This window comes from Microtus oregoni, unplaced genomic scaffold (assembly GCF_018167655.1).
Source record: "Microtus oregoni isolate MIOR12 unplaced genomic scaffold, Mior012 000006F_ref0000085, whole genome shotgun sequence".
Lineage (NCBI taxonomy): Eukaryota > Metazoa > Chordata > Mammalia > Rodentia > Cricetidae > Microtus > Microtus oregoni.
Window position 1 is genome coordinate 3554936 of NW_024543065.1, and position 23847 is coordinate 3578782.

Consider the following 23847-nt stretch of genomic DNA (forward strand, 5'->3'; position numbering starts at 1 on the left):
CACCAAGGCCCTACCATACATCCCAGTAATGCTATTAAATTTTGCATCGATCAGCATATTAAACCACTGATAGGAAGCATTTTATACCCTAACTTGTAACATGTTATCAACAATTCTTCACTCTAAAATCTGTGATAAGAGTGGAAAGGGTTGTCTGTGTTCAGGGTTCAGAGTACTTAAGCCCATAAACTCACTGCCTCAGTTTCCCTGTATTCCAAAGAAATCAGCAAACAGAAATTGGAAAAGGAAAATTAATTTATTTAATTCTGGTCAAAGGAGAAAGACATCTAAATTCCTCTCTGCAGTGCCTGTGGCCATGTTACAGTGTTAGAAAGCCAAGAGACAAAGACCAGAGTATGTGTAAGTGCATTGTGAGACAAGTTAACCCAGGTTACCTCCATTGTCTCTGCTGTGGTTTACAAGCTTTGATTCAAGTCCACAGACAGAAGAAGTATTTTAAAGATCCCCTGGCTTTTGTTTTTTGTTTTTGTTCATTTTGTTTTGTTTTGTTTTAGAGAAAAGAATAGAGAAGAGTGGTTAGAGCCCTTCGCATTCCTGGCCTGGTAGAGTTCCTTGTCCTTGGGTCTATTTGATGGATGCAAAGTGATAGCTCATTGTATGGATGTTGGCTTCAAACTTGACCCCTGCATACCTGTTAGACATTCTGATTTTGCTAGTGAAAAAGTGTGGTGGTTGATAGCTAAAGGAGAGTTGAACGAGTACCTCTCTTTTAGGATATATCCTCTCGCATTAGAGCATTGCATACATACTTCATATAATATGTCAGAAGAACCATTAAAGCCATTTCAGACATAGTTAGAAAGTCTGTCCTAATCCCAAACAAACTTCATTTAATAAATTTTTTTATGGAACTCAAGCAGCAACTTTTAAAATCCAACATTTTAACTCAACAATCCAGAGATATATTAATTTGTCACATGCTAAAGAATGACACCAAGACAAGGCTGTGTTTGTTTCTTTTCATTCCATAATGCAGTTGTTTTGGTTCTATAAGTGCAGAAAACTGTGTGTATAATAAAAACACTGACATCCAAAACACAGTCACTTCAGATCCTAGTTGTGTCCAGGCAGCCTTTGCTGGCACTATGTGGTATAATGGCAGCCACAGCATGACGTGTCCAAGCTATGGGTGTAGTACCAAGGCTGCTTGGTGGAGGTGCATGACACAGCCCTACATTTAGTTACAGTCTGCGACCTATGCGTTAAAGCACTGGGATCCATACCAGTGGCAGAGTGTGCCAGGCTGTACAAACCTAGTTGTTAACCCAGAGGACTATACTGCTTCCTGTTTGCACTTGAGACTTCGAACAAAGTTGTACGGAGAATTAGTTTTCCTGTTAACTCAACTTTAGAAAGCTTGGTGTAAGCCTTCAGCTGCTCTGTAGCCTGGGTAACTCTGGGCCTCCATTTCCTCATCTGTAGAAATAAGAATGTGGTACTGTGAGAGCTTGTGCTTGGTTCTGAGCCCCTCTCCCTTTTCTAGTTAACAGAAATCCCAAGAGAGGTTAAGTGGCTTACTAGGGCCACACAAAGTTAACAGTAAACAGAACCAAGACTAGAATTTAACCACCAAACCCTCATTGGCAACTTTCTTCTCTTGTATCTATGTTCTAAAAGGAAAAAAAAAGAATCAATCCCACTAAATAGAGGTGAAACATTTGGAGAGGTAAATGTATCAGCATGTAAAATAAAGCTATACTGTATCATAACCCTGCCTTATCTGCTGCTGCTGTGCTAGCTACAACGTGCATTGATTGAACATTCATATGATTTTTTGCCCATCTTTTACGTTTTTAGACCTATCCATTCCGATGAGTTGTTTGCATGGCCCCTTTCTCTTTCCTCAAGTTGTTTGTATGTTGTTTACTTCTCCTCCACATAACCAGTGGTATCATTTTAAGTTGCTCCATTTATCATTCCCTTCATATTTAAGCCTCGTTGCATTCTAAATTGAAAATCACCCTCAAGAAGATGAGGGCTTGGGAAGCAGGAGTCTCTAGATTCTGGTCCTCCCATTCCTCATCCTCGCTTTGCTCATCTTCCTCTCTTCATCCTCCTCTCCAAATCAAGGGTGCCCATGAAGAGGAAACGGAGTCACAAAACAACTGAGGTGTGTGTGGAAAGGAGGGAAGGAAGGGCAGCCATGCTTCTTGGCCTTGTTGATGGTGGGAGGCATCTATGGGCTGATTGCATTCCAGCCTTGGGGTCTTCCTGTTTAAAGACAAACAACAGCTCACAGAAACTCCTTCTCCCCTCCTACTGCCTCCATGAGTCACTACCCATGTGATGTGCTGCTGCTGAGACCAAGGAATGAGTGAGTAAAGGGGTTTAGAGTAAAGTATTCGTCCTCATTAAGTAAGTGTCTTTTAAAATAAATGTCAGAACGTTGCACTATGGGCTCCCTGCTAACTTAAGATTTATAAGATAAAAAGAGAGTCAGGTATACCAGTGGTAAGACCACAAGGGGAAACATAGCATGGACAGTATTGACTCTATAATTTATCTTTTATTGTTTGTTTTATTCTCTCTCTCTCTGACACACACACACACACACACACACACACACACACAGCCATTGCTGCTTTCTGTCACACTCTTTACAGTGTACTTCAGACAACATTTCTGAGGGTATCCCAGCATTCCGTTCACATGAGCAGAGTCTTATAAACAACACTAAGACCCACATAGGGCAGCACTGGCTTCACAGAGAGATTTGGCTTGATTTCTCAGTGGCTCCAGAGTGGGTACAGATTGGTGAGAATTCATGATGAGAGCTCTATGTTTGGTTCTCTCATTAAGCCCAGTCATTTGACCATGGTTTAGAAACATACAAAAATTTTTAGCAAGATGCTGGCTTCCATTGGGCTATGAAGTTGAAATAATACTTAGACCTTGTAGGTAATTTTTAAAATTTAAAACTTCCATTTAATTTGATTAATATGTTTGGAACTTACATGCTCATAAAGAGGTAGAGAAAGTTCTGTGAGAATTAATGTTCCCTGAGTTTGGCTTTGCTGCTTTTTGTTGCTTGTTGTGTGTGCTATTGGATGAGGGCAGGTAGGATTTTCAACAATCTGGACTAGACTTTGAATTTGAAATTGGCTGTGGATATATATTTTTTTCTCAGTATATTTTCTCAGTCTCATCAATTTTAGCGGTGAAGAAAAATCAAGATATACTATTAGTTCTTGTGTTGTTGGGGTCACTTCTCCTGCACCCACCTTTCACTCCCTGTCATCACTCTTTTTTTTTTTTTTTTTGGTTTTTCGAGACAGGGTTTCTCTGTAGCTTTGGAGCCTGTCCTGGAACTCCCTTGGTAGACCAGGCTGGCCTCGAACTCACAGAGATCCGCCTGTCTCTGCCTCCCAAGTGCTGGGATTACAGGCGTGCGCCACGACCGCCCGGCCTCTAAATGTTTGTTTTAAAGCTGACTGATACTAAACACATAACCATAGTCAGGAAAAGCAGTTGTCTTAAATTCTTTATAATATTCTAATATGCACGTAATGCTAGTTGAAAGATACTTGGTGCCAAAGCTCGCCAAGGCACCATCCTGCAAAACTCTGGTTATGCAGGAGGAAAAGTGGAGAGGCAAAGTGAGCTGCAGCGGAGGGGAGGCTGGAAAAGCAGGAGTTCTCAAGCAGGGTTCAAAGCAAAGCTCTGTCCTTTTCCATCATTCCCATTCTTTGCTGTTTTCTGAATGATTGTGTACGTATCTTCCATCTGTACACAATTCAGCAAGTTATTGTCTTACTTTGAATATCAGATGGATCTTCTTTGTAACATCTAATTATCTCAGTCTGTGTTAGGGCAGCACTGGGTTGATTTATAAAGCACTGTGGTATATTAAACACTGTTCCCTCGGTGTGCTTCAAATTCTAGAGAAAGTGTAAGCACTCAGAGTTAAGCTGGTGCCTCTAAAAGTGTGTACTCGGCCTTTTTCTCAGGGATGCCATTAATGAAGTAAGATTTACTGAAAAAAATTGTAAAAGGTTTAGAGTGTTCAAATTCAGTTCAGTTGAGCCTCAATATAAAAAATATGGAGACGGTGAGAAACCTAGAAAGAAAAGATGCACCGGTGAAAGAGATGTGTGGAGCTAAGCAGCAGCCATGGTTAAGTTACCTGAGGCTAATAAACAGCCTCTCCTCTCTGTTTTTCTTGTGGGTTTTGTTGTTGATGATGATGATAATTTTGTTTGTTTTGGTGTTTTTTTTTCCAGTACCAGCATCTGAAAACTAACCTTGTTTATAAAGTTTTAAACTGTGGTAGATTAGCTCTTGATTTTCCATAGGAGTGAGTAAGTTACTGGGCTAGACATCCACGTTCAATAGGACGTAGACATTCATGTTCTGTCTTCATGGAGGAAGCTGACGGGTTCTCAGTGTGTGGACACTAACCGCGCTGTTCTTTCTGTTGACTTACTGTTTGTTTTCTCTCCCTCTTCACAGCGGTTCCTGAATAAGGACAGGTCCCCGGATTCCAGACTAGGCTCCCAGCCCATGGCCCAGTAAGTGCTTCTCCTTTGGATAATGTCCAGTGAGAGACAGGTGGGCTTTGCTGCTGCTGTCAGTGTCGTTGTCATCATGAGGATCATCTGTCCATATCCCCTTTCTGTGGCAAGACGATCACACTACACGTTAAATTTCAAATAGCAGGCTCTTAAAAGACTTTAAGAATGGCCAGGCGATGGTGGCACACACCTTTAATCCCAGCACTCAGGAGGCAGAGGCAGGCAGATCTCTGTGAGTTTGAGACCAGCCTGGTCTACAAGAGCTAGTTCCAGGACAGGCTCCAAAACTACAGGGAAACCCTGTCTCGAAAAAAAAAAAAAAGACAGAGAAATAATGTTATATAAAATGGCAACACACTAAACAGCAGAAGACTCATTTTTATTTTTCATTTACTTTGTTTGAGTGATGTTTTGAAATAAAATTAACTGAATACAAGTGAATGGTTAGGTAAAACTAAATTATGAACTATTCTCCTCTGAAGCTTTAAAGGGAAAACATCCATTTCCCAGGATGTCATCAGGGTGAATGTGCTGTGTCACAGCAAAGCCTGGGTACAGTGTCCATGAACAGCACAGCATCTGCTGGCACCTCCCGTGTCCTAAACACATGTGCACACAGACCATCCCTGCTGGGCTTCCTTCAGACACATAATATTTTAAGTTAAAGATGTCCCACATACTTTCAAAATTTGAAGAATAATGTATGCCCTGATTGAAATGACAGGAATTGCCAAATAAAACCATGCAATATGCTATAAGACATTATTCTGCTCCACAGATGAGAGATGTGGCATTTTTAAGTAGACTTTAAAAGAGCCTTGGAGTTATAATCTAGAAGATACCTTACAATTCTTTCCACATCCCCTCTTTTAATAGCTGACAAATTCAAGAGGGAGCGCCAGGTGCTAATGTCATAGGGCATGGCTCTCACTACTAAACTAAGACTTCAGTCTCCAACCCTTATTGCCGGACTTGTCTCTTTCTCAGCTAGATTCTCTGCCACAGGTTCCATGGGAAGATACTGTTTCTGGCAATCACTGGGGTCTCTTAGTGATTTCCAAGTGATACAGGAGAAGTGAGGGTCTCTTCTTGGGGTTCTCAGACTCATTAATAAAAGAATTTAAGAATGGATTCGACCCAAGGTCAAGGACAAGTGTTATAGTTTGAAAGAAAGCCCCAGAGCAGCCCACTGTAGATCTCAGCAGTAATGAGGAGGGGTAGAGGGAAGGAAGGAAGGGAGGGAGGGAGGGAGGGAGGGAGGGAGGGAGGAAGGAAGGAAGGAAAGAAGGAAGGAAGGCAGGCAAGCCATCATTTAAGCTGGCATGGGGTTTAGCAAACACCGAAGACAAACAGCCATCCATGGTAGGGGAGAAAGACTTTTGAGAAAGAACAAGGAAGCCTGGTGTGTTAGGGAAAGTGTTCTTTAAAAATAGATAAAAAGAAAAGGATCTTATTCTCATCAGAAGTAGTTTTTTCTCAGTAGTTATTTGTCGCTGCCCAAACGTGTCACTTTGCTGTTTATTTTTAAGAAATCAGTGCTAATGATATGTGTGTGTGTGTGCGTGTGTGGGTGTGACGTCAGCACAATTGCCCACATCATCACATTTGATCCTCACAGTGTCCCCAAGAAAAAGTATCCAATTTCTTCCTGCCAATGGAGGAAAGAAATCTAGAAGGCAGCAGTTTGGAGTTCCAGTTTACCCTTCTTCCCACATGCTCCCCAACCTGGTTTTTGGTTTAGAAGATAAAAAATTATATAATTAGATACAAGATGAGGTGGCACAAATGGTCACTGTGAGAGGGGAAGAGTGTAGAGAGCTAGAAGACCTCCAGGAGGAAGCAGGCTTCAGCTGGACTTCCAGAACTGAGCCTTCAGAGCCGTCATGCTGACACAGGAATGAGGCAGGTACTTCACCACACGGAGGTGAAGCTATCAAGGACAGATTGGGAGGGGACTAATTAGTGCTGGGATCAGAGACTTGTGATGGGGAGAAGGACTGGAGTTCTTATTCCTGGAGAATGGGATTGGAGACTTGTGATGGGAAAAAGACTGGAGTTCTTATTCCTGGAGAATGGGGTTGGAGAGTTGGGAGCAACAGAGGTTTGAAAGGTGGGATCGGGAACCACAGCTCTCTGTTTGCCTGGTGTCTTACATGAACCTGCATAAGCATTTTCTGTATCAGGGCTTCATCCTGTTCTGACCTCACTGTGAAGGCAGGCATTCCAGGTGAGAGTCGGCAGCCGCTGTGAGCATCAGCCTGATGGAGAAAATGCTGATTGGGAGTTTTCTGCCTTAGCTGCTGAGCTAGACAATGGTGTGCACTAGTAACAATACATGATATGTGCCTATGAGTGTGCCCAGTGTGCCAAGGAACACGCATGCTATTCAGATCATTTGTCAGGCACCTAACATGCCATCAAAATGTTCTAGGTACTGGGGACACAAGTAAACCTATAAAAATCCTTGCCTTAGAGAGCTGGCATTTTATTTCCTTATGTGTAAATATTTGTGTTAGAATGTGCTATACTGTGGAGAAAAATTAAGTATGGGGAGGAGATAGAAATGGGGTATAATTGTTGCAGTTTTGAGTTTTGTTCTGTTAATATTTTTGTTTACAAATCTTGTTCTGTATCCTAGGCTGGCCTTGAACACATGGGGGATCTTCCCTGATCTTACATACCCAAGAGCTGGAATTCTAGACACGAGCCACTACAGTGGGTCTGTTGGAGTTTTAAGTTGAATTCTGAGAGAAAATCTTAGAGAGAAGAGTGAAGGAGAAAAGGAATTGAATAATGTATACGTAGGGGACAGGTGTAGAAGGCCTTGAGGCAGGACTGTAGGCACAAGCATACTCGGTATCCTAAAGGAACAGTGAGGAAATTGCTAGCATTCTGGAATGGGAAAAGCAGTTGAGAGAACTAGAAAAGATGAGGGTAAGCAGTGATCAGACCGTGTAACGCATTATATTTTATGCTAAGTAACCTGGGTACCATTAAATAGAGGGATCAGCAAATTTGAACAGCATCACTCTGACATATGAGGTAAGAATGAATACACATTAATAGGTGAGGATGAAGGCAAAGAGACTAGTTTAGATCATATTAAAAGTATCAGAAGAGATTCGGCCATACCTACAGGAAGTACAGTAGCAAGGGGGTTAGTGAAAGGGTCAGAACTGGGGCTGGGTCATCCCTCAGTCAGCTAAGTCCTTACCTCAAAAGCATGAGTTTTATGCCCAGAACACATGTTAAAAAATGATAGACATGGGAACCCATGCCTGTAATCCCAATGCCGGTGAGGTGGAGAGAAAATCCTTGGGGCTTGCTGGCCAGCCAGTCCAGCCTGATTAGTGTGCACCAGGTCAATGAAAGACTGGCTCAAGGAAGACAGTGTTCCTGAGGATGATACCTGCCCTAGTTAGGGTTACTAGTTGCTGTGATGAAACACCATGCCCCAAAACCTGATGCCCCAAAATGAAAGGGTATATATTTGGCTTACACTTCCACAGCGCTGTTCATCATCAAAGGAAGCCAGGATAGGAACACATACAAGGTAGGAAGCTGGAGGCTGGAACTGATGCACAGGCCTCGGAGGGGTGCTGCTTATGGGGCTTGCTCATCATGGCTTGTTCAACTTGCTTTTCTGTTGAAGCCAGGACAAGCAGCCCAGGGATGGCACCACACACAATGGGGTGGGTCCCCCATCAATCACTAATTAAGAAAATGCTCTACAGGCTTGCATACAGCCCCATCTTATGGAGGCATTTTCTTTTTTTTTTCTTTTTTTTTTAACAAGTTTCCACCTCCTCCCAGCCTCCCACCCTACGCCCCCTCCTCCCACCCTTCTCTCCCTCCCCTCATCCTTCTCCCCCTCCCCCCACTCCTTTCCCCCTCCCTCTCCAGTCCAAAGAGCAGTCAGGGTTTTCTGCCCTGTGGTAAGACCTAGGACCTCCCCCCTCCGTCCATATCTAGGAAGGTGAACATCCAAACTGGCTAGGCTCCCACAAAGCCATCACATTACATAGGATCAAACCCCCGTGCCATTGTCCTTTGCGTCTCATCAGCCCTCATTGTTCGCCATGTTCAGAGAGTCCAGTTTTAGCCCATGCTTTTTCAGTCACAGTCCAGCTGGTCTTGGTGAGCTCCCAATAGATCAGCTCCACTGTCTCAGTGGGTGGGTGCACCCCTCGTGGTCCCGACTTCTTTGCTCATGTTCTCCCTCCTTCTGCTCCTCATTGGGACCTTGGGAGCTCAGTCCAGTGCTCATGTGTGGGTCTCTGTCTCTATCTCCATCCATCACCAGATGAAGGTTCTATGATGATATGCAAGATATTCGTCAGTATTGCTCAAGGATAGGGTCATTTCAGGTTCCCTATCCTCAACTGCCCAAGGAACTAACTGGGGACCTCGACTTGGGCACCTGGGAGCCCCTCTAGGGTCAGGTCTCTTGCCAACCCTAAAGTGGCTCCCTTAACTAAGAATTGTGGTTCCGTGCTCCCCTGTCCAACCTTCCTTTATCCCAATCCTCCTGTTTTCCCAAGGCCTGACCTCCTTCCCTTCTAACTTTTCTCTCCCCATCTCCCCTTACCCCCATCACACCCCACCCCCAAGATCCCAATTTTCTCCCCGGCAATTTTGTCTACTTCCCTTAGCCAAGAGGATAACTATATGTTTTTCCTTGGGTTCCCCTTCTTACTTAGCTTCTTAGGAGGCATTTTCTTAATTAAGGCTCCCTCCACCTAGATGATATTAGCTTCTATCAATTGACACTAAACTATCCAGCACACCGCCAAGGTTGTCCTTGGCTTTCACATGCACGCACAAGTGCTTGCACACCAACATACACATCAACGCACACACCCATACAAGTAAACGCTCACGCATATGCATGCATGTATTTTTATAGGTCTGGTTTTATATATACAGATGTATTTGTGACACGTTTAGTGAAATATACTTGGTATATAATAAGTGACAAAAAATTTCAGATTTTAAGAAAGAGACACTCATGAGCCATCACCACAAAGAATTTCTCATTCTTTTCACATTCTTTCATTTCTTCCTTTCTGTAACTACCATCCCTTGAAAACCAGTGACCTCTCTCTCCTTCCAGAGTTTCGAGGACCACAATTTGTTTATTCATTATTTGTTTATATGTCTTTGAGTTGTCTCATTTGGAGCCACTACAAATATCAGTATTTGTGTAAGTCATCATATAGATATTTGCATCCATGTTTATTGGGTAAATAACTAGATTTTTATGACTAGAGTTGTTTTAATACGTTTTCTGTATCATCTCATATTTATAGGCTTACCCATATGCAAGAGAGTTGTGCTTCCTCCCCAGTACAAGATACGCTCAGTCTGTGATTCCAGCCCTTCCAATTCAAGAGGGACCTCATATGCTTTGACCTTGTATATCCTTAACCCTAATGGCTTATGATGTCAAGCGTGTGTGTGTGTGTGTGTGTGTGTGTGTGTGTGTGTCCATATATACTTATGATCTCTTTGGTAAAATGAGTATCTATTTAAATAATGTTTTACCTTTCTAATACTTGAAAGACTTCTGTTAATTTTTTTCTACATTTCTTTATTTTTGGAGGAGGGCCCTGTATACCATGGTGTGTGTGGCATTCAGAGGATAACTTGAAGGAGTCAGCTCTTTCCTTCTTCATGTAGATTCTGGGAATCAAACTCAGGCTGTCAGGCTTGGTAGCACATGCATTGCCTGCTGAGCCATCCCTCCAGACCTAGTATGACTAAGCTTCAGGGGTACACCACATCTTCTAAATATGGCCTCTCTTCCTGACTTTAATGAAGCCACCTCTCACTATAGCTTCACAAAGCCTCTGCCTGCACACATATGGAAAGAGTGTGTGCATGATCTCACAAGCAAGCATGTCCTTGGAAGGCACTGCTATTGTCCTAACTGTATAAACCATATTGAGCTTATTCACCCTCCCTGTCTCCACATACAGTCACATTGAAAGCTAGACCTTGAACTTGAGTTATGTACATGCATGCAGTTTTGTACACAAATACTTTGTCATTCCTGGTAATTCTTTGATTTTTAAATTCTTATGTCTTTTTAAAGCTGTTTAGGACATTCCCACTTTTACTATGCATACTTAGTGTACGTACTAGTTCCTCAGTCTCTCTCTTTCCGTGTTTGTATATTCTTTATTTTAGCAGTTTGTGCAGCGCAAACCATGGTGTATGTTTTGTTATTACCATTGAGTTTTTCACGGCCTTCTGCAGCTGGGTGATTTAAACTCTCGTAGGAGCTTCTCCCACTCCCTCCTTTGTCTCTAAGAAATACCCTGTGAAAGTAGAAGATTGTTTTTCTGTCTACATTGATAACATTTTCTGGTTTTCCCTTGTCATCTAAACAGAATTTGTTCCATTCTTGTCCCTTCATGTCTGAGATGGAGCACTGTCTCTCGCCCCTCTGCAGAGTAGCACTTGCGGTTTTCCTCAGGCCCCCGACTTATCATCCCTGTCCATCCCTCTGTCCCTTCCCTAGATCCAGGCCTTACTTAACCCACTACAGCAGCTGTCCTGCTGGCTCCTCATTTCTAATCTTCCCTTCCTGTAGGATGGAGAAGGGCAAAGAGCAAAACTGGGAGGACCGTGGACACAGAGCAGATATGCAGGCGAAGAGAAGTGAGCCGCCAGCCCGGAAAGTCACGCTGATAGAGGTAAGAGAGAATCGGCAGAGTCAGGGGTGAGAGAAGATCAGGAGGAAGCCATTTCATTACCAGGGAAAGACCAGGCGTCTTGGGGAGCAGTGGCAGATGCAGAGAGCATCGCTGCCGCGTGAGCACTGACAGGGGCATTGGCATTGCGGCTGAGAGGCTGTTAGAGGCCTTGGAGGAATGGTTGATGGCGTCCTAGAAGCATAACTTAGGCTGTCTTCACCCTGCGAGGCAAAGGCCACCACAGTAGTCTTTCTTTATTTCCAAAGTTCTGTGCTGGAAATTTAGGCTGTAGAGGTCTTTATACAGGGGGATGACAAGAATCTCTGCAGAGAGGTGGGAGCCACGTGGAACCCCTTCCACGTGTGAGGAGGCCCGGAGTCCTGAGGAAACACCCGGTTTGTGTTTTACACTGCCAGATGGAGCACATTTACCTCTGAGACAGGCCCTTGGGAAATGGTGGCGGGGGAGGGGGGGGGGTGAGCACAAGCAATGGGAGGAAGCCTTTCAGGAGACCTTGTTTTCTCTGCAGGCAGAAGTAGTTTGTCTGTTAAAATAAAGTTTATTTAGCTACAGCGCTAACTACACCCACAAGCATACATTTGTTACTTTCTAGAATTAGATTCAGAGTTCCGTAACTTTTTAATTTGAAAGAAATGAGTAAATCTACTTGTACATAAAGCCTAGATGAGTAGTTAATCCTGGGAGTGGCGTTTTACATAAGCGTGATGTTGGGATTAGAAAACGCTTTTGGTTTTGCTCTGGGTTTTGATTGGTTGTATTGTGATTGGTGGTTTTGTTTTTTGTTTTGTTTTGTGTTGTTACTGTTTTTTTTTTTTAAGGGGAAAGAGTTCTGTTTCCTAGACTGGACTCAGACTCTTGGACTCAAGCAGTTCTTCTGCCTTAGCTTCTAAGAACCTGAGCGTATAGCCACCTGCCTCTGTATCCTGCCAGGAATCATTTTGCAATGGATATTTGGGTTTATGTAATGGAAACTTTAGGATCATGCATGTCAGAAGTGAAAAAAGTGGTGCCCACTTGCTCATTTTGCACAGGATCCAGGTCCAGGTCCCAGCACTCATACAACAGTTGACTACTGTCTGCAACTCCAGTTCCATGTTATCCTCTGCCTATTCTTGTCCTCCTTGAGTACTACATGGTGTACATACATACATGCATGCACACATACTACATACATACATACATACATACATACATACAGGCAAAACACTCATACCCATAAAATAAAAATAAATCTTTTTTGGAAAGCAAAAATATGGCCCCATAAAGCTTTTCAATAATAGCTGGGCTGGAGAGAAACTTTACCTTAAGGATTTGCACCTGCAACATATAGGAAGCTCCAAGAAATCATCAAAAGGAGAAATATATCACTAAGGAAACTAGTGGAGAATGTATAGGCAATGTTACTAAAAGAATAATTATATTTGGCAACAAAAAGTGTTTACTTTAGCAGTAATCATTTCATGAAATGAAAAGTGTAACAACAAAAATAGGTAATATTTTTCATCACAAAATGACACCAAGTTTCAAAATTTAGGAACTAAATACAATACAGTACAGCACAGTACAGTACAAGGAAGTAGGTTATCCTCTTAAATGTATGCCCCTATGTACAATCTATTTGTTCTTCCTGGATGAAAGTTTGGTAGCAAGCTTTTTAATTTCCATAAAAGGGGGCATGTGAGGCTGTCTTGTCCACAGAATTCTTAGCCAAAGGTGACGGAGTGTCTGTCGTCCTAGTGACTCGTGTTCTAAGGTGGAAGACTCACTTGAGTCCAAAACTTCAAAACCATTCTGGGCAAATTAGTCAAACCACATCTCAAAATACAAATGTCCTTTGACTCGACAGTAGGAGAGCTTTTGAACACAATGGAGAGATTCAGTTAAAAGACTATGCTTTCAAGTAGATGTTTAAAAAAGAGAAGTCAATCTTTATGACAAAACATGGATTGAGATATCTCTTTATGACAAAGCATGGATTGAGATATCTCTGACTCAGTTTTCTGGTACAGTTGATTTGGCTGTCACTGAGGAGGCTAGTGATCTGAGCCCACTGGGGACAGAGACAATGGGACGTCTTTGCAAAGACTGTAAAGTTGTTCCAGTGGATTCTGCTCTTTGAAAGGGAATTTATTAAATTGTGAAATGCTTATATAATAGATTGTCAGGTCCTCATTCATATGACAAAAATGTTCTTATGTGAATAGAAAGAAATGATTGATAAATTTAGAAAGCAGTGATATCAACAAATGTTGTCTAAGTGTTGAAGTTGTAGTGATTTTCATTTTCATCCATGTATTTTCTATTTTTTTTCTACTCAACATTTTTATACTACTTTAAGATTCCTTTCAAAATGAACAGAATTTCTAGTATGATCTATCCTTTCTACACAAGAACTCAAAGCCCAAGGTCTCATAGAGTTCCTTAAGTAAGGTGTGCTTTTCTGCCTGAGGTTGGGGACTGACTGCAGTACAGGTTCTCGGCCTACATGGATGGCATTTTTGCCCCCCAGCACTCAGCCTGGGGCTCAGCACAGAAGCAAACCTGAGGAATGTGTATGGGCCAGGTTCAGTTTCTTAGGACGTTAGGCCCAGCCTGCTGCTGGGTCTCACTGTTACACAAACGTTAGCCCAGTTTCATAGTCGTTTTCATAATCTCTCTGTAGAGATTCTCCTTTCTCCTTTTGTCTGAAGTGGCTTTTTGAAGCCTTCAGTTTGCCTCTCTCTTCCTGTGTTCACTGTGGGCATGCTCTGTATAAAGATGCCTCAGACCGGGCTCAGACTCAGGTTTGTGATCATGAATTAGATGGGACCTCTTCCCTGCTTCAGCAAAGTGGGACTGTGCCTCCACTTTGAAGTCCCTGTCCTGTCTGCCAGCTGCCAGGTGCCCCCCTGTCTTCTGAGCAGCCTGTGGTGCACTGTCCCTTCTGTCCCTTCCATCCTGACGCTGCCTCCGGCTCCTGGGCGGTCTGTGAATCTTTCCTTCCCCTTGGTAGGCTGAACCATTTCCCTTCAGACATTCTCCACTGCTGCTGCTTCAGCTTTTTCTAAACTTCGCTCAGGTTTCCTCTCTGGGGTTTCTCCTGTTTACTTCTCACAGTGCAGCCCCCCTCCTTCAGTTTGCCCTACATCTCCTGCACCTGCAGAAGAAGCAATCCCACTGATTTCCAGCTGTGTGTCCCCCTTTGTCACCCTTCCCTTTCTGTCCTTCTGTTTGTCCTGCCATCACTATGAGCCCCTCCTCTTTTGTCTGTTGTGTTGACTTATTCCCCTAAGACCCCTCCCCATGTACTTTGCAGGTTTAGGGTCTCTGTGTGACTTGTACCTTACATTTATTTGAACCTCTGCTTTACTCTTTTCCGTTTTTATCAGTCTCTAACTGGAGAAAATTTTGCATTCTCTTTGTATTATATGTGGTAAGGGAAATGACTGCTCTGACTCTTGCTGTTACTTTTATATCCTAGCATGTTGTAGCGCCTTTCACGGGCTCTGCTTGACTCTGTTGCTGAGCTTCTCTGTGTAATTAATTACCTTACCAAAGTTAAAGTCAGGAAGCTTGAACCCATAACAATTTTTCCAAACCTTGTATGTAAATTTTTCTTATATGGAAAAAATAATATAACCACACACTTAATATAAAGCCTGTTTTGAAAAACCCAAGTGTTTGCCTTCCTCTTGGGCTCCCAGGAGAGCCAGTGGGGAACCGCTAGCTCTGCCCGTGCCTGCCTCAGTATGTCAGCCATCGCTTTTCTCAGAGGTGGTCTGTAGAGCTGACCTAACCTATTGCCATCGTTCCAAGACTGACAGTCCAGTATTACAGCCTCTCTGGTTAGCAGAAAGTCAGACGTGCTTGAGTCCAGACAGTCCATGGGTGGTGACACTCAGCAGTCAGGATGAACCCCAGTGCTCATCACTAGCTGGCGGGCCACTGTGGTCTCTAAGAAGGAAACATCTGTATCTCAGCTCTTGGTGATTAGTAATTATTTAATTTGTTTTGTTCACAAATTATATCTAGATCCATGGTTAGCGATCATTATCATGGTCAATCAAAAATAAGTACACATTTTCACATTTGATTCATATAGTCTGGAAAATATAATAATGTGTCCAATTATAAAAGTGGAGTAAATAGAAGAATCCTGATGAAAATAGATTGTCTCTTTCTATTTGTGAAATTGAAGTGTCCTCCACAAGAATCTTTGCCCATGAAAGGGAGAACTTCACCGGCTCAAGTACCTCCTAGTATCCCGAGAGCTCACTCCATCCCGCCTCATCTTCTCTGGAGACGCTTGTCTTTTTGCTCATGGTGACTGTGAGTGCAGGGGCAGTCAGTCCAGGTGCTAATGATCACAGAAATGTGAGCAGTACAGCTGAGGGGCACACTGTTCTAGCTAGATTAACCTAGTGCTTCTGTTTAGTGTGTGGGCTGGGGTGGGCCTCTTATGTGCATTGTTACAAAGTTATACCGAAGGACTTTGCTTATTATCTTTGTATACTTTTCTCCCTAGTAAAAAGTTGGAAAAGAATGAAGAAACAACCAGATGAATTGAAACGAAATGAAAACCTAAGCCAGATGGGTTTCTCTTTAGATTTTGGAAGAAAAGAAGTATCTACTGTTTATTGACCTTGTGAAAAATCTAAAGTGAAGTTTGGCTATTTAAAAAAAAAAAAAGTTGATGTGGCCTCTGGGCTTAATTGTTATAAACCATTGTGAGTGTTATTGGTCAGAGTATTGTATCTGTGCTGTTAGTGACTGCATCAAAATTATATTGCTGCTGTTGGTAAACCAATAAAGAAACCCAGAACTGCCGCTCAGCAAACGTGAATAAAAGCGTGTGCACTGTTAACGCATCCCCTCAGTCGCCATCCAGTGTTGCTGTGTGTGACGTGGCTGTTGGTGTAACGCTCTGCGCAGAGTGCGGAGCATCTGCTGTTGAAGCTCACTGTGTAAAAAGACAAGCAGCCTCTGAATACTGTAGATGCAGACTGCCTCAGTAACAAACACATCAAGAGAAACAAGTTGCTTGTAAGAGCTAAATGTTTACTTTGTTTTTGAGTGAGTTATATGTATAACTCACCATGCCTAAAACTAAGAGTGATTTTGGATGGACTAGCAATAGTCTACCAAATTTATTTCCACTTTTAAAGGCAGTTCATATTTAAACATACAAGTAATTTATAGATATATATTGTTTAATATTTATTTTAACCTGAGTATTTGTTTTTAAATTATTTCACATTATTTCTGTCTTTATTTCCAGAATAACAATGCCGTTACCATACAGCCATATATTTTGAAGTTGGGTGTAACAGGGAAATTCATCCATTTTGGTTTTTCCTTAACTCTTTCCTGTCTTCAACTCCATAATAAGTCTGTCAATAAAACAGTTTAACCCCCACAAAGTCAAAGCCTGTGGTAAAGTTAGAAAAACTTATTTACCAAAGTAGGCAATTGCTTCCATTGAAATAAGAAGTGAGAAAGACTGGGCTGAGCACTGAGGTGTAGACTTGTCCAGATGTACCGCGTGAAACAGCTTCTAGTACAAATAGATTTGGCTCTGATCCCTGCACATGCTGTAGAAGCTTCAAGTGGTAAACACGAGCCTGCTGTGGAACCTTTATAGCATCGTTGTTGTTAGAGGAGTTTCTGAACCCACAGAGTGGCATGAACACTGCCGCAGCCCACAGCTAGCACCGGAGTCTTTTCTGCCAGCGCCAGGTCGGCATTGCTCTGGTTGTACGTCTGTGCTCCCGGTGCATCTGGGCCAGGCAGCCGAGCCTCTCTGTACATTGCTGTGGTTGTGTGTCTGCTCCCGGTGCATCTGGGCCAGGCAGCAAAGCCGCTCTCTGTACGCACTTGTTGTCCATCTTGTGAGTGTGCTGCTTCAAACAGTAAAAATAAAGACATGTGTCCCTACCATTTGGGCTCCAGTGTTTTTCTTTTCTTTTTATCACTTATGAGTGTGTGTGTATGTGTGTGTGTGTTCTTGTGGGGGTGCATGTGTGTGGGCGTGCAGGTGTGCATTTGTGCCTGAGTGTGGAGGCCCTGGATTGATGTCAGGAATCTTCCTCAATCTTTCTCCCACTTCCTTCTTCCACTTTCTTCATTCCTCGAGGCAGGGTCTCTCAGGAAACCCAGTAAGGATCCCCCATGTCTGCCCCTGAGACAGTAATTACAAATAATCCCCTTTGGTTGCCCAGCGTTCAGATGGGCCAGCTCATAATTTTCAGCTGAATGTCAATTCTCTGATTTGGGCTGTAAATTCAGCAGAGAGCATTTCAACAGCTGTAGAAATACTTCAAGACTAACTGAAAGACATAACGGAGGAGTGGAGCATTGGCTGCGATCTTCGTGTGCACATGAATAGGTGAAGGATGACTTTATATCGCACCTACCGAAGACAGCAGGAACCATGGGCTCTCCTCAGAGCCCACTCCGTCCGTAGGCTGACAGGTTGCCAGGGTCAGCCGAGGTTCCATTCAGGAAGAGATGGAGTAGGTCTTTAGCACCCTCTAGAAGAACTGAGGATGCCCTTTAGCAGTGCCCTCGGGTTGCAGGTCCTGATGAGGCTCCTGCATGAACTAAGGCTCCACATCCACTTGAATTACAGCACCATATGGGAGTTTTTTTAGCATTTGTTTTTTTATAGTAATTATAAAAGTATTGAATGTTATCACACTGTTGGTTCAGACCAGCAGTTTGGCACCATCTTTGTATCTTGGGGTCTACAATATCAAATATATACTGTGACTAAGATTTGCAAGCATTTAATAATATAATAAAAACCCAAGATTTCTTCTCCATGGTGAGAGGTAGACGTGTATGCATCCGAGCTTTCATGTGTGGCCGTGTTCCTGTAGACAGGCTGGCACACCTACCCGGGTGCTAGGAATCCACACTCTAGTCTTCATGTTTGCATGGCAAATGCTTATCCACCAAGCCATCGGGTTTTTAAAAGAGTTCTATCATGAAGTATTTACAACAAAAATGAAAATTTGGGGCATAAAATGTAATTTTTAACTGAAATGAACATATTAAAGGGCTAACACTTGCTACAGATGAAATTCTGTGGATGGTTTCTGGCACTTCAAAGCTTGCTCTTAACTCTTAATTTTATGTATAACTTATTGTGAAATTTTATCCTTCATGACATTTTCTCTTAAGAAAATTTTGGATCAGCTGTATCTGGAAGTCACCATGTTATAGCTTAGTATGACATGTTGCTTTTGTCAGTATTTTTAAGAAGGTAAGAAAAAATAAAAATGATAACAAAATATTAGTGATGATATTTTTATATATTTTCAACTAATTTCCATCTGATGTCCTTAGATGTTAATTAAATGGTGGAAGTATTTTTAAATCAACATTATGGTATCAGTTTTACCCAATTGAACTTCCCTACAGAAAATATTTCCCAGATCTTCATCTTTAATACACACAATCTTCATTTCTCCTTGTATCAGATCTTTGAGGGACACAAAACTGCTGTGCTTTACAAATAAGCAACACAAGGCTCTGAAAGCTAAGTAGCTTGCCATGTGTGCACACCCAGGAAATGCCCATGGTAGCCATAAACGGACAGAGTAGAGTCCATGGCAGATCCTCAAGAGCTGTAGAGGACAAAGCGAGGCAGCAATTACATTGGAGACTCCAGCACATGGAAGGGTGGTTAAAACCATCTTCCACCCAAGTTTAGAAGTTTGTATATGCCTGAGTGAGAATTGTTTATAAAACTGGCCACTTGTGTGTCCTGTAATTATTCTTAGTAAGGCCTTACCATACCATAGTTCTAACATCTCCTGAAGAAGTGGGTTCCGCAGAAGCAAACCAATTACGTGTACAGTAACATTTTATTTATGAAGCAGAAAAGGCGCCCTTTCAGACATACGAAAGATAATAAAAACATCAAGCAGAGTGTCAATCACAAGACTGTGTTGACTGAAGAACTCAATCTATGGATGGATCCAATTATCTGCAGGAGAATTGAATGTCAGCATCACTTAGAGTTAACAATGGGCTAAGTTGGCAAAGGCAGACAGCTCCTCTCTGCAGAGACCCAGGAAGTAAAGTTAGTAATGAGGCTCTTCATTCAGCATATCCTTCTGCTCTAATTATTAAGCTGAATAGGGAATACTTTAAGCTAAGGCAGGAACTGGGTAACATTAAAAAAAAAAAACATTTGTTTTGTAAACGCAAAGAAGGCCGTCTTTGGATCCTCTCCACATCTAACAGTAGGTTGTGGGTGCCTCCCGTTTCTAATCTCGCTCTTCACTACCATTTATGGATGGGTTAATTTTGCCTCAAAAAGTTGATATGGTTACTAGCAAGAACCTATAATTTTATTTCTCCCATCTATAAAAGGGGACTTATGTCATAATCCATAATTCCTTTTCCAACTCTCATTGCTTAGGTCAGAATGCCTTAACTGCTAGCACACGACAGTGTCAACACACACAGTACTGAACAAGCTAGTGTTGGTGTATTCTACCTCGTTTCTCAATTTATTATTTGATTCCTCTCCAGAATGGAGAGAAGACACACGAACATTTAGGAGTGCCATTCTTATGGACTTACACCCACAGCAAAGGACTGCTCTTAGATGACCTTGGGGTGGAGGTGGCTTGCTTAAGGAACATAAGAGTGGGAAGGAGGAACAGTAGGCCATCTAGGAAGATAACTTGTTGAAAGCAAAAAAGCAACTGAAGATTTAAAAAAAAAAAAAAGTGGAGGAAGGAGGGTTCCCTGGAGAAAAGTTGGGTAGATTCAGTTCAGCTTTTGGTGTTTTTAGCAGAGCATCAGTTGGCTTTTGTGTGAGCTAAATTTGTTCACAGGAACGTGAACAAATATAAATGCCTCACATCATTTTTCTGAACTAGGAGCCGGGGTAAGGTGGCTCGGCAGCCAGGCTTTCCACCAGCCCTGACTGCTAACTCATGTTAACGTTCAGAGGGCTATGTCCATACGCCTGTCGGCAACAAAGTACAATGAAGGGTGGTAAAGGAATGTCACTCAAATCTCATAGTTCAAGAACATCAAATTCTCACTATACTTATCATGTGTGCAGGCAGACTACATAATAAACTAGTCTATAGCAGCTGTAAATTTCTGAGGATTTATCTAACCACAAATACATTGAAATGGGGAAATGGGGCTATATTAAACCATGCAAGATGCTGCTGGAGCCTTGCCATTTCTGCAACATCCTGTAATTAATTTATCGTGACAGGTCTGGCAAACTGAAACATTCGCGGAGCTTGCAACAGACTGTTAGACTACAGTGGTTGCTGACCCACAGGCATGCCAAGCGAAGGTAGTTTTTCTTCCCAAACATGACCCTTCAGGGCGCCCTATATCCAGGAGCAATTTGTCCTCTTGCAATCTCAAAAACTCCCTAACACATAGAAATGCTCTGGGCTCTGGGAATGGGCCTGCTTTGCTCTCTGGCGTGCATGTTATTTTCCGCAGTAGCCCAGCAGAGGAATGGCAGCCGGCTCAGCCCTTCCCCTCAGAGTGTGTTTGGCACTAGATATAATGGGATTGTCTTACGGGAGATTTGAATCGGTTTTGGAAGTCTCTTAGAAAACTCCTTTTCCTATGAATAAGATTCACATAAAACCACCTCTATTTGTGTAACATCCTCTTGAAATTTGAACAGTCCAGAGATGTATAATTGTGTTATTGTGAAAATGGATCCTCACAGTAAGGTCCTTCCCATTTCCTACCAGGATTATAGAATGATCACTGCCCGGTTGGACGCAGGTGCTATCGTGGTTGGTGTGAAGAATGAGCCCAAGGGCAGAGATGACGTAGTAGGAAAAGTGCTTGCTGCACAGACATGAATGTAGATGCCCAGCACCAACATTAGAGCCATGACAGGTGGCACCCACCAGCAACCCAGGCCTGGGGAGTAAGAGACAGGTGGCTCCCAGGGCTGACTAGCTAGCGCAGCTCAAATGGTTAGCTCTAGGTTCACTGAGATGGCATGTCTCAAAATATGAAGTGGAGAAATGATTGAGGAAAATGACAAGCTCTGGACTCCACAAGTACACACATGGGTGAGTATACACACACACATGCACACACCCATAGACCTCGTGTATATGCACACACGCATGCACACACCCGTAGACCTCGTGTGTATATGCACACATGCATGCACACACACACGCATGCACACACCCGTAGACCTCATATGTATATGCATGCACACACCCGTAGACCTCGTGTGTATATGCACACACGCATGCACACACACACACATGCACACACCCGTAGACCTCATGTGTATATGTACACACACATGCACACACCCGTAGACCTCGTGTGTATATGCACACACGCATGCACACACACACATGCACACACACACATGCACACACCCATAGACCTCGTGTATATGCGCACACATGAACACGCGCGCACATATACTCCATAGTAAAGGATGTTCTTTGTTGGGAAAGTAGAGCTGCCCTCTCTGGAAAGTGGGAGTTACATTGTTCAGATGCGCATAGCCTTGTCCGTTTCCTGGGAGCGTTTAGAGTTCTTTCAGTAGGCAGGAGAACCTGACTCATCCGGATCCCAGGACCTCAAAATGTCAGTAAGAGGGCAGAGGTCCCAGATGGAGGAGAGGAAGAAGGCTGCTGCTGAGTTGGAATGAGGAGAGGAGGCAGACAGGGTGACAGGAAGTGAAGAAAAAGCCTCGGATCCTCAACACCTCTTTATGTGAGCATCTCCTTCCAGAGCTCATCCAAAAACTTCGGAAATGGAGTGGAGACTCAGAAGTGGTTCGAACAAAAATGATCTTTTTGTTGGTTGTTTTTTTGGAGACAAGGTTGTAGTCCAGGCAGACCTCAGACTTGAAATCATTCAGCATCACCCTCCCAAATCCTAGGTTTACAGGGCCTGGGTCTCTGTGTCTAAGTTTTTTTTTAACTAACCTTGCCTATGACCCAGTGACTGGGCCACTCCAAATTCCAAATCCAGATGTTTCTTAGGTAACAATCTTATAAAACTGCATTATTTAGTCCTAATTATGGAAATATTACATTTTCCCGACTTTGTTTACAGTCATAAAGAAATATCCCGTCCTTAATTTGGTCTGTCTATGTATTATAAGTGATTGATCTAAGTAATCAAGGGTTCATAGTAGGTAGACTTGTAAACAAAGCAATAGCCAGAGGAATTGATGTTTCTACACACATGTAAGATAATGTTTTTGTTTTTAACAATTAGATGCAGAGAGTAGTTAATTCTGTTTGCATATCAAGAGCTGGAATCAACTACTTTGCTAAGTACATTGATAATTTAGGGCACTCTGGCTGGGGATGTAGTTCCCCTATGGGACACTTACTTGGCATACTCAAAGCCTAGGGGTCAATCCCCAGGGCTGAAAACATAAAAAAAATAATAAATTTAGGACCCTTAATGATTTTCACATGTTTATCTGTGTTTAGATGTGCATTCATGCTTTTGTGCAGTTCTGCATTTACTTATTCAACAACTGATCCCGGGACACTAGATACAGCTGAGCTAGGACAATCACCTTGAAGTGCCCACGTGTTTACCGCCATTGCCACCAAGGAGTGGTTTTTAGAGAATTTTCACTACATTTCCAAACTTGAGTCCCTTAACAGTCTACCAGGAAGACACCCCCACCCCATGTTTTCAAGCCACTCATAAGGTTTTGTGAGTTACTCAACAGCTACTTGCCAGAATGGGGCCCTCCCCATACACTGCATTTTTTCCAAACAGGAAAACTCTTTACCGACATCTGAAAAATATGGAAGTACATTATCGGAAGAGCCAAGTGGTGCCCCCCCCCCATTTAAAGGGCAGCAAGACTCGTTTACCCATGTGTCCTTTGGAATCGGGTTGTAGCCCCTTTAGGTAGTCAGCTGTGAAAAGGTGTTTGTGTTCTTGGTGAAGTCTTAAAGCCAATATATTTTAGCATGCAAGAACTTAAAATATGAACCTGTAACAGAGTTCAAATAAGAGCACTATTAAATGTTAATTCGTGTTTTCTAGACAAAGGAGGAAGGGGTACACAGAAAATTCTAGTTCCTTTTCCAAAACCTTTCTTTTGCACACAATAACTCTTAAAAAGGCAAGGCGGTGGTGGTGCACGCCTTTAATCCCAGCACTTGGGAGGCAGAGACAGGCGGATCTCTGTGAGTTCGAGACCAGCCTGGTCTACAAGAGCTAGTTCCAGGACAGGCTCCAAAACCACAGAGAAACCCTGTCTCGAAAAACCAAAAAAATAAAAAATAAAAATAAAATAAAATGTTTAAAAAAAAAAACACTTAAAAAGGGGGTCACGAATTTGAAGGTGAGTGGAGAGGTTTATGTGGGAGAGTCAAGAGGGAAGAAAATGAAGGAAGAAACCTAATTAAATTATCATCTCTAAAATAAACAAAAAAACATTTTTAAAAAGTCAAACAAATTGCTTGCATGCATAATATATTTAAGCTATAGGGCATTTGTCCAAATGCAAATAAATTATACTTTCTGTTGTTCTCTTAATGGACAATAAATTCCCATTTGACCTACAATTTCATTAGATCAGCTCACCAACTTGGAAGGCCCATGCCACATTCGTAAAA

The 23847-nt window shown here is 42.5% G+C and overlaps 1 protein-coding gene across 3 annotated transcripts in view; it reads left to right on the top strand.

The window, feature by feature from the left end:
* The window catches only part of Ahi1 (Abelson helper integration site 1), a 150254-nt gene extending 133090 nt beyond the window's left edge, over positions 1-17164 (top strand). For 2 of the 3 annotated variants that reach the window (XM_041653427.1, XM_041653426.1), the window contains exons 22-24: positions 4471-4529; positions 11128-11230; positions 15756-17164. In XM_041653427.1, the coding sequence (XP_041509361.1) occupies positions 4471-4529; positions 11128-11230; positions 15756-15758 (165 nt within the window). In that variant the 3' untranslated portion in view covers positions 15759-17164. Of the gene's footprint in view, positions 1-1638; positions 1688-2091; positions 2336-4470; positions 4530-11127; positions 11231-15755 lie in introns of those variants that run through there. The other variant, XR_005974495.1, reaches the window with a different exon arrangement.
* Positions 17165-23847: the final 6683 nt, after the last annotated feature.